Source organism: Chionomys nivalis, chromosome 18, assembly GCF_950005125.1.
Source record: "Chionomys nivalis chromosome 18, mChiNiv1.1, whole genome shotgun sequence".
Lineage (NCBI taxonomy): Eukaryota > Metazoa > Chordata > Mammalia > Rodentia > Cricetidae > Chionomys > Chionomys nivalis.
In genome coordinates, this window is record NC_080103.1 from 6,356,821 (window position 1) to 6,370,532 (window position 13,712).

The following is a 13,712-nucleotide window of genomic DNA, read 5'->3' on the forward strand; positions in this document are numbered from 1 at the left end:
TGTGTGTGTGTGTGTGCGCGTCTATGTGTGTGTGTGTGTGCGCGCGCGCACACACACACACGCGCACGCACATACATATAACAAAACAAACTCTGGGAACCCTTAAGGCAGAAGCCACCAGAGGCTTGGCTTGAAAGTCTCCAGATGTGGGAAGTTAGCCAGCCCACCACCCTCCTTCCTCTCTCCAGAACTGCCTCTGGGCTCAAATTGAAGTTGGGACCGGATTGAAGGTCACATCTGCTGCTGGTTGGAGTCTGGAGGGAAGACAAGGGGCCTGAGTCACAAGGAGGGAGTCAAGAGGCCAGAGAATGATGGGGAGGTGGACTGGCATCCTTCCCTGACACTTATAGTCCAGGTCCTGCCCTGCTACCCACTCCAGCTCATTGGTTTCAAAGAGTGGGTTGATCCTTCTCTGTCCATGACTGGATGAAGAAGGGCAGTATAGAGGGGCCATTTGTGGTAGTATAACAGCCCCCCTCTCTCTCTGAGAAGAGGTCTCACTCCTGTAGCCGACTCTCCTAGCCAGCCTCCCGAGTTCTGGGATTAGAGATGTATGCTACCATGGCTGATTAAAATTGTCATTCTCTCACAAACTGCCTCTGCCTCAAAGGGCTGTGGGACAAGAACCTACTACTATTAAGAATCATGTTGCTTGGAGAAGGGCAAGGGAGAAGGAGTTGATGGGGAGGTGGCCATAGTTTTAGAGATGTTATTTTGACCGTATTATCTGATAAAGAAAACCGAAATCCCCATCTCCTCACTCCCTCATGGCTAGAACATGAGGCAAATGTTGCTTCCCTTCAGAGTAGGCTTAGGCCAATGGCTTCAGAGTGCAGAGACTGGGGACTGAGATTAGATGCCAAGCCCTGGCCTGGGTGAATGGTGACACTTAGGGAGAGGTACCCACAAGCTGTCCCAAGGCTGGCAGATTTGCTTCTCAGCCTTCCCTGCTCATGACACTGTGCTTTCCTCTCCAGCCTCAGAGGACTGGGTAGGTGACTCAGATGTTCCCTTGGAGTTTGACCACAGAGACTTCGGTCCAGGCTAAGCCCGTCTTCTCTTTTTTTGCACTCCCAGTCAACTTGCCCATCTTCCATGGGAGTGTGCTCCCCGGAGCTTCCTCCTGCATCACTCTCTACTTTTGGAAACTTCCGTTGCCTGGAGACAGGTCCCAGTTGCATCACCAGTGTAGCAGCTGTGGTGGGAGGCAAAGGGGGCAGTGGGAGGACGCAGGCAGGCTAGAGTGGGACTTCAGCCGGCTGAGGGCTGTGCCCCAACCAAATTCTGTTCTTAGAATACAGGAAACACACCTCAAACCCTATGCCATGCACGACTATGTCTTACCCCCGAGCCTCTCTCTCAGTCTCAATCCAGTCCTGAGCTTTCCTTTGCACCTCTTCTTCAGCCCTGGATTCTTAGTCCTTCAATCCAAGAGTCTCCAATGATTATTTCCCATTTCTTACTTCATGTTAGCTAGTGGTTTTAGCTGACTGTCCTTGGCAGGAAATACCTTCCTTCACTTGCCCCTCCCAAGATGGATCCTTTCTGCTCTTGGAATAGGTTGGAGCTGGAGGATCTCACTGTGGAAAGTAGCCTAGGATATGGGGAGATATACCCTGTGTTTGGTGCACACTTCCTGCTGTTTTTTTTTCTGGAGAGCCTAGCTTAGCTTTTTCAGCTCATTGCATCACTAGATGGTGAGGTTTAGTAGGAAACATGGATTCTGGTATGGAAAATATGTACGTCATGGTGAACTTCATGGGCCATCTCCAGCTCTGTTTGTAAATAGCAAATCAAAATTTCCAGAGAGGATTTCCTTCAACCTTTTCTGAATTCCTCACATCTCGGATCCCCTCTCATTGGCCCCGCCCTCTCGCTTCTCCTGGGCACTGGGGACTAGGAATAAAAGCCGAGAGCCCTGGTAGGGAGGCTGTGGCTGCAGCCTAGACACTCCGGGTTCTCTCCGCCTTGGTGAGTCCTTCCTCAGGAAGACCTCCTTTATTTCTGCTGGGCCAGCCTGGGCAAGCGAGAGTGCGACAAGACGTGGAAGCCTCCAGAAGGAAGGCCTGGCCTTGCAAGTGGGAGCATGCTCAGGGAGGAGGGTAGAGTGCTTGGAACTGTGACTGTAAGGATTTGCTGAGAACCCAACCCGAGGAGCAAGAAAGCTGAGGCAGGAGGATCACGAGTTTATGAGTAGTCATCTTAGATACCTTGTGAGACTCTGAGGAGGGAGGAAGGCAGGGTGGGAGAGTAGCCTGTGCTCCCAGACTCAGTCAGATGTTCCTACAGATGCTCTGAGTCCCTCCCTTGCTTTGAACTGTAGTCTGACTGAGCCTCCATGGGGTGGGAAGAGCTGAGATTCTGGGTGGCAAGAGAGGAATGATGGGTTCAGTCCAGTTCAAAAACTTCTTGAGTTTGGAGGTGGAAGTCAGCAATTTCTCCCCACCCTCCTAGTCAGCCCAGGGTTCTCAAAGCCCCAGTTCTGTGGGCACTGTTTCTTTCCTCTTAAAGGGGAAGTGGTTTTTCAGTCCAAGTCCCACAAGCTTTAGCTGTCTACTGACAGAATCGAGGCCATCATTCACACCCAACCTCTGGAGCCATATCTCATGCCCGACCCTGCCCTTGTCAGGCTGTGGGGGAAGCTCTCTGGGCACTGGACTGCAGGTCACTGGGCAAGTCCAGCCACCTCTCTCCTGCTTCCTGCTGAGATCTTATCTCCCACTTTCAGCCCCAATCCACTCTCTGGCCCCTGGACTTCTTTTTGCGCCCTCCTCTCCACCACAGTGAGACACTCCTTCATCTCTAGCAACTCAGAGGCTCAGAAGGGAGGGTGACTAGGTGGGAATGGTGGCTGGAAAGGCAGAGTCTAAACTGCAGGGGGAAGAGAAAAGTCCTGACTCCTTCATCTGCTGTAGCAGTTCTTTGAAAAGGCTGACCCTATGCCCTCTGGTCAGCACCTCTTGATCAGGGAAACCCACAGCTTCTCTGGGGGCTGGATACCCTCACAGCCTCGGCTGTCTCAGTATTTGTCATGGCTCTCATTACAAGCTATCTGTGTATACAGGGATCTTCTTGTTGAGGGAGTTTGGTCTCACTGTGGGCTTCTGTCAATGGTGGTTTGCAAGAGGGCTTTTGGATATGACTGGAGCAAGTCTAGCTTCTCCAGGGCCGTGATTGTCTCCTCTCCCACTCCAGAGCGCGCATCGTGATGGAGACTCCTCTTGAGAAGGCCCTGACCACCATGGTTACCACTTTCCATAAATATTCAGGGAGAGAGGGAAGCAAGCTGACCCTGAGCAGGAAGGAACTGAAGGAACTGATCAAGACAGAGTTGAGTCTCGCAGAGGTAGGTGGCCATTCTCATGAGCTCCACTACACGTTCTGAGCGCCCGTCCAGGGGATGCCCACCTACTGCAGGGCACTCTAGCCTAAGCAAGGGCCGAGGCAGAGGAAGAGGTGGGCATCTCTGGTTACCGAGGCTCCAGCCATCTGTGCTGGAAAACAGGCAGAGGAGTGAACCTGGGGCACACCACTGCCTGTGCGAGGCTTTGCGATCAGGTGGAGGAGATTTGACCATGGCTTCCATAGCATGTGTTAGGGATCTTGAGGCTCTGAGAGATGTGGGGTGCCAGGTTTGGTGTGTACAATTCAAGGATAGGGATCCTTCTCGAATTTCAAATCTGCCTGACACAGACAAGGTCCTAAGAGATATTGTCAAGTCAACTAACAGGTTAATTTACGAACATGGGGTATGAAGGAGAGAGCGTTGATTCCAATTCCACGGACATGAAAGGAGTGGTGGCTGGCTAATCTGAAGGTCTATGAGATAGAGTAACTGAGCTTCAATACGTTGAGAACTTGTCCATTGAGGCTGAGCTGGAATTCCAGGCCAGGTCCCCGCACCAACCTCCTATGTATCTTTACAATAAAGTCCAGAATCCCATTGTTCCCTATGGAGAAGGTTCCTGGGCAGGAATGAAGCAGGTGCCACATTCCCTAGGCCTATTTGTGGCTTCCCCAAGGCATGTGAAGATTACCATGGCATATACATTTTCTTTTCTTTCTGAGATAAGGTTTTTCTGTGTAGCCTTTGTTGTCCTGGAACTCGTTCTGCTGTTCTTGACCAGGCTGGCCTCCATCTCTCATAGACCCACCTGCCTCTGCTGCCTGAGTGCCACCATGCCTGGCCTGGCATATACATATTCAATACCAGAAACCGCTCAGCTATCCTGGATTTAATGAAGGTAGAAGGAAGGGCCGCTGGTCCATCAGGTGCTAATTACTGGGGGTCAGGGCCCCAGGGGAGGAGCCTAATCTGGGGACCAGGATCATGTTACAGAGAGGCAGTTTCCAGCATCCTGCGTATCAACATCTGGTATCCCAGGGAGACCTGGAACTGCAGCAAAGGGAGAGAGAGCAGGGTCTGCCCACTTCCATTTCCTTGTTCTACCCTAAGGCTCTGTCTTAAACTAGAGCATCCAGGGTTCAGGGACCAAGCTGAGAGGACATCTGGTGCCAGGCTGGGCTGGGGACATGCTAGCTTTTCAGCTCCAATGTACTGATCTACAGAGAAGAATCTAGTGATGTCGGGGTTCTTTCCCAGCTTGGCCTTACAATACGGGCAGGCTAAGCCTGGGACTTGGATGAGGCTCAGGGCTACGGAGCCAGGACTCAAGCTGTTTTTAGTAGGTATTGGTATGAATTATGATTCTAATTTCTGTGGATGGGAGGATGTCCCGGGGGCAAAGGCTAGGTAGGGAGCCATTCAGCCTCCTTTGGAATCAGCACTCAGGTGATGCCCCCATTGGTGTCAGGTCCTGTGGTAAGGGTGTGGGTTGGGGTCGAGCCGCTGAGCAGTCTCTGCCCCCTGGACCCTTGCAGAAGATGAAGGAGAGCAGCATCGATCACCTGATGAAGAGCCTGGACAAGAACAGTGACCAGGAGATCGACTTCAAGGAGTACTCGGTGTTCCTCACCACGCTGTGCATGGCCTACAATGACTTCTTCCTGGAGGACAAGTAACCGGGCTCCTTCCTACCCTCACCTGCAGCTTCCGCAACTGCCCCTCTGACACCCTGGCCCTTCCCTTTCTCACAGATGGATTCTTCCAGTAGAGAAATAAAGCCTTTCCCCCTTTCCATGTGTTGGTCTTGAAGTGATTTGTTTCCGTTGGCGGAGGCAGGGAAGAACAGAAATTTTGAGCCATTCAGCCTCAGGTCACACACAAGTGGCCTTTAGGTGTGTGTGTGTTGGGGGGGCTTTCACCCCACTCCACGGGCGGTCCTTGTCCTGGCTTTGTTCCGCAGTATCAAATGACAAAGCTGGCCCAGGCAATCGCATGCTTCCCCAGGCAGCAAAGATGCAGAGGAAGTGATGAGAAAAAGCACTTAGGGAGCGAGGAGGCCAGAGTGATGGTCTGTGCTGGTCGGCGAGAGCAGCACAGTGGTGAGCCAGCGGGTCGGGCTTGGGGAGGCCGCGCAGGCAAGCCCTAGTAAAAGGGGAGGCAGGGACTTAGCACCCTTCCCACTAAGTGACTTCAGGAGGCTAATCCCCCACCTCGCACAACTTCCTCTTTTCAAGACTTGTCTTCAGAAAAAAAAGGTTCTAAAGCTTTTCACTTAAGATGAGTAGCTAAGCACGCTCGCTGGGCTTGGCTCCATTGTGGGCACATCAATGCCTAAGCTGCTCTAAGGATGACATTCCCGGCAGTGAGCAAGAGGAAGTGAGTGTTAGACAGAAATTAATTGTTGGTGGGGGATGGTGTCTGAAATCCTTGACTGTGTTCCTCCCCTTATTCTGAGCCCACGTTGGCTCAAAATTCTGCCTCGTGGGATCAACCTATTGAACAACATCCCCTTAGACTATCAGAAAACACAGATATTTACATTACGATTCATAACAGTAGCAAAATTACAGTTAAGAAGCAGCAGCGAAAATAACTTTATGATTGAGGGGTCACCATAACATGAGGAACTGCATTAAAGGGTCGCAGCATTAGGAAGGTTGAGAACCAGTGCTCTAGGGTATCCACCTTAGACTGTCCTCATGACTTTGAGAAAGCCAGTCAGTCTAGCAGACCACCGGCTGCGTCCCCTCCTTCACCTGGAGCTGACCTTGTCACTAGAGGGCGACAGCCTCACTGAGGTTCCCATTCCCCCTCACACTGATGCTAACTTTAGGGACGCATTGTGCTCTGGCTGGCAGAAAGCCCAGCATACATGCCAGAGTCACACGTCACGTGCCAGAAGGGCAAACTGAAATTAAGAAAAACTCGAAGTCTCCGTTTTGCGCTGGTCTCTTGGAACAGGGTCACTAGGCTTCCTCAGGCCGCTCCCAGTCCGGGCAGAGGCGTGGAAAACTGAGGGGACTGGGGGTGTGTTCTGCTGGCCTCAGGCGCAGGGTGGGGCTCGGGGCGGGTCGGCACTCCTTGGTCGCGCCTCCCGGATGCTGGCCGCTATAAGGCCAGCCGGACCGCGACACAGTCCATCCCCCTCGGCCACTCCTTTGGCTTTTCGCTGTCTACGGTGCGGTGAGCTCTCGCTGGGGTAGCCCTAGGTCCTTCTAGGGTCGGCGTGCTCCTGGGCTGGGTGTCAAGCCACTTCCGGCCATAGTCAGCCACTACCGGCTCCGCGGGTGGTCTGCATTGGGATCTAAGTCTGTCGAGTCTGGGGGAGCCAGGGAAAGCCAGGATCAGCTAGCTGGGTTGTGCCAGACAAACCCGAGGCTAAGGCATCCCTTTGGGGCGGCTCCCCGACACTGCTCTTCTGGGGTGCGGGAGGGTTTGTCCTGGGTGTGTCATTGTCATCGCAGTGTGTGGCCCTGTCAGGAGGTGCCCAGGGGCATCTTCCATCCCTTCCTTTGCTCAGTCGTATTCCTCAGCTCTCCTGGAAGCGCTGGAGGACAGGGTTCAGACACCTCAAAGCCGGTTCCACCCTTGCACCGCTAAGCCCCAGTTACGCTAGGCTGCCACCTGTGTTGGCCTGAGGCTAGCTGGTTCAGGCAGGTAGTCAGGTAGTCACCCGGCTTAGAGGATGGTGAGAGAAGTCTGCTAGCAGTGGTACTGACTAGCCCCTATTTCAAACAGCTTCTAGCCCAGTGGTCAATTATGGCATGCCCTCTGGATCAGGCCATTGGCCTGCTCGTGGCCATCTTCCACAAGTACTCTGGCAAAGAAGGCGACAAGCAAACCTTGAGCAAGAAGGAGCTGAAGGAGCTCATCCAGAAGGAGCTCACCATCGGCTCTGTGAGTAACCCTTGCCCGGGTCCCTCCTCTCACCTCCGTCCATGCTAGTGGCCTTTGCACACAGTTCCTGTCTTACTTCCCTTGGAGAGAAGCCTACATGCTCCCAGCCTGCTGTTCTATCCCCTGAGGGAGGAACAGGGGCTGAGGAGAAGTAGGTTGAGGTAAACACAAGCTTGGTGACTAAGAACAGAAACACTTGCCTGAGCAAGGGCTTCCAGGGAAGGGTAAGGAGTCTAGGGCGCTGCCCACCACTGAACATGGACTTCTTCTAATTTATTAGAAGCTGCAGGATGCTGAGATCGCAAGACTGATGGACGACCTGGACCGCAACAAGGACCAGGAAGTAAACTTCCAGGAGTATGTCACCTTCCTGGGGGCCTTGGCTATGATCTACAATGAGGCTCTCAAATAAAATGGGAAGGCGGAGATGCCCTCTGGAGGCCTGTCTCATTCAAATCCAGTGGTGGGGAATTGTACAATAAATATTTGTTTTTCTTATGTCTACTCATGTGTTCTGGCTCCCCACTGATTTCTAGCTGCTTCCTGGCTTGCTGCTGGGGGCTCACCATGGGCCAGCTGAGTCACAGTTAATGACCTACCCGGAGAAGGCCTGTTAGCTCACTAGGAGCCTCTATGGGCACTGAAAGGAGGCCCCCCCCTAGGCAAAGCCACCTTAAACAAAGGCTCAGTCATTTCCAGAAGAGAGGATCTGGGGAGTGACATGGAGTTAGGGACCACTAGAAGCAGGGCAACAATGCTCCCAGTCGGCTCCTGGAAGACATGCTTTGGTCTGGGTGTGGTGAGTGGGGAAGTCCTAGATAGGCCCTGATGCTGGGCAATCCACCTTTTCACTGTGCCTTTGTGTGGTATCTATGAGGGAGGGGTGACCAAGGACACAGGATGACTGAGTTTTCTGCAGACTGCCTGTGTTTCAGTTGGAGGCGAGGCACACTTTAGGAGTCTGTCCCTACTTTCACTTACTGGGCCCATTTTGTTGGGTGGTGACCCGAGGAGCTGGCAGCTCCATGGACGTGTGACTCACGAGGTGCTCACAAACAGGGCAGAGTTGGGGTCCTTAGACATGCCAGATGCAGCTTCAGGCCTTTCTCCAATATTGACCCAGCCTGTCCCTGCAGAATGACTCATGGGGCCACTCCCCTGGAACCCAGCTGAGCCCTCAATCCCTGTCAGAGCTATTGTCTACTGTGTACATTAAGACTTAAATCATAGGAGGGGGAAAATCTGTGATGTGTCTGGGTGTCACGGAGACAGTATTTGCTGATATTCCTCCCCACAAGGCCTAATCCAAGTTGGGAAACCAACATCTTGGCCAAAACTTGAGGGGAAAAGATCTTGACTTCATATGGAGACCATAGACGGTTTCGCTTCTTATCTCCCGCCTTCTCCAGTCAACCGTATGGCATTAAGTGGACTTTCCTTGCATTCAGTTACATTTCTTGAAAACCTTCCTTCTCTAGTAGCCTCTTGGTCTCACCGTACTGTTAGGCAGCGAGAGGGTCCCAGGGCAGAGCTCGCCCTACGCTGCTCAGCTGTTCAGTGTTGGCTCTATTCGGTGGCTCTGGAAAAGTACGCCTTAGGTCTTTGCCCACACCCAGTTGTTGACTCTTTAGGGTGCGGAGTGATCGCCCTCTTGTGGACAGAGAACAGGTTGCCGATAGGGAAGCCGATTCGGGGTGGAGGCTGGGAAGGGGGCACCCAGGAAAGGGTTAAAGGAGTTTGGTGGGGAGCAGGAGAAAAATCTAGTTGGTATTTGAGCCCCTGAGGAAGAAGCAAGGGAGATGAGGCTGGGGATGGGAACCAAAGCTTAGCAAGACTGGGCTGTTCGAGGGGAGACAGAAATTAGTTATTCAGGGAACGCCAAGGTGGGAGCATGCTTTAGCTTCTAGCAACCAATTTGATTTCATTCGAGGCACATTTGTTACAAGCAAGTCAAGGAAGAGACGGTTTCTGTAAAAACGGGAATCCGAGGCTCTTTCTTCAGATCCCTTCCCAGGTTAGAAGACCGAGACAGCCAGCAGGCAGCGAGACCCTTGGAGGAGGAGTTGTCTCGGGGTTCAGAGGCTGGTGGTAGAAGATGCTTGGTTCCTCAGGAGGACAACAGGCTGTGTGTGTGTGTGTGTGTGTGTGTGTGTGTGTGTGTCAAAGCTGAAGAGAAACAGAAGGTGCAGAGTCCAAAGCTAGAGAGGAACGGAAGGTGCAGAGTCCTTCTGCTAAATAAGACTTCACCTCCCTGGTGTGGTGGTGCACCTCTTTAATGCCAGAGACAGATGAATTGCTGTTGAGTTCAGGGCTAGCCTGGTCTACAGAGCGAATAGCAGGCCAGTCAGGGCTGCATAGTGAGATCCACTATTAATGAAAAAAGAGGGAGGGGCTTAAACAAAACAAAACAAAATAAAGTGCAATAAAACAAATAATAAAACTTTTGTCTGTGTTGGGGATGTAGTTTGAAATAGATAAGTGAAGAGGTATTTACGCGGGAAATTTTGGTGAGTGCGGCAGACGGCGTAGAATTGGGTGTGGTCAGATGTAGACTGACAACTTTTTCTTGTTTTTTTCTTAACTTTTAAATTTTTTAAAAATTTTAAATTTTTTTCCCGAGACAGGGTTTTGCTGTAACTTTGGGGCCTGTCCTGGAACTAGATCTGTAGACCAGGCTGGCCTTGAACTCACAGAGAGTCTCTTGCCTCTGCCTCCTGAGTGCTGGGATTAAAGGCGCGCACCACACTGCCCATCCTAGACCGACTACTTTTATTCGTCCAGAAGATTTCAAGTTGGCCCTTGAACATGGTCCCGGTTCCCAGGAAGGGGCTGGAGCGGGGGACTCACAGATGTCCCAAGACTCCTGAAGGTTGGTCGGAGGGAGTGCTACCCCTCTTCCGGTGGCCAAGGCTCTGTTCTTTCCTTCCCCTTCCTACGTGGCAGTAATGCCATAATCTACTCTTCCTTACGCCCTTGAAGCTGGAACAGCAGCATCTGTTTCCGTAAACTGGGCTGCTCCCCAGGTTGGAGTTTGGGGTGAGACTGACTTGGGCCACATTATCTGTCCTCTGCCAAGCATGGCGGAGACCGGCAGGAAAGCCGCGGCACTTCCCACAGTGTTGGTGTCCTACAACGCTCGCGTTTTGTACAAGGTATCACTCTACCTGCTATGGTCCCATCTCCAGAACTGTGTGTAGCGTGTTACTAACCCCATTCGAATGTAAGGACAGAGCGGGCGGGAGTGGGAGGGGCTGAGCCTCTCCTGACTCCAGGCCAGCTCATTCCCGCCTTTCTCTGCTGCTTCCAGATTCAATTTCACTATTTTTCTCATATCTTTGTCTTAAATGTTCTACATTTAATATATAAACAGCTTATAGACGACACCTAAAATATAAATATTGTAACACAAAACACCCAGGTTAAGAAACACACATTTATTTGGCTGAGGTGGCTCAGTGGGTAAAGGCATTTGCTGTCTAGTCTGCTGACCTGCATTAAATTCCTAGGATCCACGTGGTGGAAGGAGAGTGCACACAGGCATGTGCATACAGAAATAAATAAATGTAAAATAATAGAAAAGAGAAACAGGCTCGGAGAGATGCACAGCAGAGGCCTGGAACTGGGTTCCCAGCACCCACAGGGAACAGCTCGCAACAGCCCAAGCTCCAGATCCAAGGGATCTGATGCCCCCTTCTGGCCACTTCATGCAATGCACTCAATTGCACATATTTTTCCTCCAACACATAAACACACCTGATTAAAAAATAAACTTAAATCTTTAAAAGAGAGAAACACTGTAGCAGATACAGAGTTTGGTTAATTTGTCAGAGTGGCTCAAAGAGCCAGAGTGACACCATTTATGTGCTGTTCACTAGGGATATATATATATATATATATATATATATATATATATATATATCAGAATAACAGCCAGATGGAAAAGCTGCGGATGCCAGGCCTGTAAGGAGGAGTAAGGCACACTTCTGCCCTCCTTGGGTGCCCCACACTCACAGATTCTCTAAAGATTCAGCCATCTGAGCCCTCTCATTTATTTTATTTTGTTTAGAGTCTCATGTAGCACCAGAGCCCTTAGCTTTGTTATGTAGTTGAGGTTGGCTTTGTTTGAATCTTCAATGCCCCTCCCTTTCCCTTCTAAGTGTTGGGATTACAGGTACATGTCACTATACCTGGCTTGAGCCTGATCTTTTTAGGTTATTTGTGGGAGCTTCATTAGGAAGCATGAATGATTACATCCCTAGCCACTGACAAAGTTTGCTTGCGGTCCTGGACGGTGGCAGGTGGGGGTGGAAGTGTCAATCATCTAACATCTGGGTCTAGTGAGGGCTACCACTGCTCTGATGAAACACCACGACCCAGAGCAAGTTGAGCAGGAGAAGGTTTATTTGGCTTACGCTTCTACATTGTAGTCCGCTACTGAAGGAAGCCAGGGCAAGAATGCAAACAGGGCAGGAACCTGGAGGCAGGAGCTGATGCAGAGGCCATGGAAGGGTGCTGCTTACTGGCTTGTTCATCATGACTTACACAGCCTGCTTTCTTATAGAACCCAGGACCACCAGCCCAGGACTGGGCCCTACTCCCATCAGTCACTAATTAAAATGCCACCCTTTTGAGACAGGGTTTCTCTGTGTAACCAGTCTGGCCATCATGGAACTCACTCTGTAGACCAGGTTGGCCTTGAACTCACAGAGATCTGCCTGCCTCTGCCTCCTGAGTGCTGGGATTAAAGACATGCATCAGCTCAGTCTTATGGGGTTATTTTCTCAGCTGAGGTTTCCTTCTCTCAGATGACTCTAGCTTGTATCAAGTTGACATAAAACTAGCCTGCACACATAAAAATGCTTCCTTATCACTCTGTAGATTCCAAGAGTTCTAGAAGCTCTGTGCCTGGAAGGAGAGGAAGAGAATAAGAGAATATATACACATTTCACAATGTCACAGTATGGCTCTTTCTGACTTTCTTTTCCTTTTTGCCAACTGATCTATTTCAGTGCCAATACAACGCATCCTCGTATACCTTACAATAATCTTTGAGATCTGCTAAAGCAAATCTCCCACTTGTTCTTCTTTTGCAGGGTATTTTATCTATTATTGGCCTCTACTTTAAGATATACACTTTAGGGGACTGGAGAGATGGTTAAGAGAGCTTGCCATTCTTACAGTGAGCCTGGGTTATGTGCCCAGTACTACGTGGTGGCTCACAAAGGCCTGAAGCTCCAGTTCCAGGAAGAGATGACACTATCTTCTGGCCTCTGTGAGTACTGCATGCATGTGGTGCACTTACATACATGCCGGCAAAACACCAATACACATAATACAAAGATGGGTAAGACAAGCATGGTGGCACAGGCCCTTAATCTAGCACTCAGAAGGCAGAGGCAGGCAGATCTTTGTGAGTTCCAGTCTATCTGAGGCTATGCAGGGAGACCTTGTCTCAAAACCAAACCAAACCAAACCAAACCAAACCAAACCCAACCCAAACACCCTCCCTAAGTAAATAAATATGAAAAAATATATATTTCAGTGTGAGATGTTTGAAATTTGATTGGCATTGCATTGATTCTGTAGAGCAAATTGTGGAGAATATTGATTCTTCAAATACATGAACGTGATTTATCTCTTTTTTTGTTTGTTTTTTGAGAGAGTGTTTCTCTGTGTAGCCCTGGCTATCTTGGAACTAGTTCTGTAGATCATGCTGGCCTCAAACTCAAGAGATCTGTCTGTCTCTGCCTTTTAAGTGCTCGAATTAAAGGTGTGCGCTACCATGCCTGACTTATTTCTTCATTTTAAAGGAATATCTTTAGTATCTTTGAATGACATGTTATCCTATCTAATCTATAAGAACTTGTATTAGCTTTTCATTACTATAGCAAAAGACATGAGACAGTCAACTTAAGAAGAAAGGTTTCTTTTAGTTCTCAGTTTTGAAGACTTAGATCCATGGTAGGTTGGCCCTATTGCTTCTGGGCCCGTGACAAGAGAGTGTATTGTAATGGGAGCAGGTGGGGAACCCTTTGCTTCATGATTTAGATGTGAAAAAGAAGAGGAGGGGGTGGGGCCTCAGTATTCCCTTTAAGGGTGTATTCCCATTGACGAGAAGAGCTCTCACTAGATTCTCTATTTCCCCTGTGTGTGTGTGTGTGTGTGTGTGTGTGTATGTGTGTGTATGTGTGTGTTAGGCAAGCATTCCACCACTGAGCTGGACCCTGAAGTGCAAACCTCGGGGTTTAAAATATTTATTTATATATTTGGCCCCCACCAAGATTGTCCCTGTGCACAACCTGCTCTAGGTCCCTAGGATAATCCCAAGGTCACCGCCACCGCTAGAGTACCACCCTCCCAGGAGCCAAGCCCCACCAAGTCCTGCCATTCCAGTCTTCAGCCGGACCCCACCCTCTTGGCTTGTGTCCAGCAAAGCCTCCAAATGCTCTTTGCTAGGGCTCCTGCCTTC

The 13,712-nt window shown here is 50.4% G+C and overlaps 2 protein-coding genes across 3 annotated transcripts; both read left to right on the forward strand.

Moving 5' to 3' along the window:
* Positions 1-3,208: 3,208 nt before the first annotated feature.
* On the forward strand, positions 3,209-5,022 carry S100a5 (S100 calcium binding protein A5). The gene is made up of 2 exons (XM_057793823.1): positions 3,209-3,346; positions 4,882-5,022. Exons 1-2 carry the CDS (start codon positions 3,209-3,211, stop codon positions 5,020-5,022), a joined length of 279 nt encoding a protein of 92 aa, XP_057649806.1.
* A 1,368-nt stretch (positions 5,023-6,390) lies between these two features.
* S100a6 (S100 calcium binding protein A6) lies at positions 6,391-7,747 on the forward strand. Of its 2 annotated transcripts, none has more exons than XM_057793777.1 (3): positions 6,391-6,524; positions 7,085-7,243; positions 7,524-7,747. In XM_057793777.1, the coding sequence occupies exons 2-3, from the start codon at positions 7,106-7,108 to the stop codon at positions 7,653-7,655; spliced, it is 270 nt and encodes an 89-aa protein (XP_057649760.1). In that variant the 5' UTR covers positions 6,391-6,524; positions 7,085-7,105; the 3' UTR covers positions 7,656-7,747. The 2 variants fall into 2 exon arrangements, with proteins under 2 accessions (XP_057649760.1, XP_057649761.1); XM_057793778.1 differs by having other exon boundaries at positions 6,406-6,529.
* Positions 7,748-13,712: the final 5,965 nt, after the last annotated feature.

Excerpts from the sequence above, each read along its gene's own strand:
- S100a5 (XM_057793823.1), top strand. The coding sequence starts at position 3,209 with ATGGAGACTCCTCTTGAGAAGGCCCTGACCACCATGGTTACCACTTTC. Across the intron at positions 3,347-4,881 it reads CAGAGTTGAGTCTCGCAGAG|AAGATGAAGGAGAGCAGCAT; the intron begins GTAGGTGGCCAT and ends GGACCCTTGCAG.
- S100a6 (XM_057793777.1), top strand. The coding sequence starts at position 7,106 with ATGGCATGCCCTCTGGATCAGGCCATTGGCCTGCTCGTGGCCATCTTC. Across the intron at positions 7,244-7,523 it reads AGGAGCTCACCATCGGCTCT|AAGCTGCAGGATGCTGAGAT; the intron begins GTGAGTAACCCT and ends CTAATTTATTAG.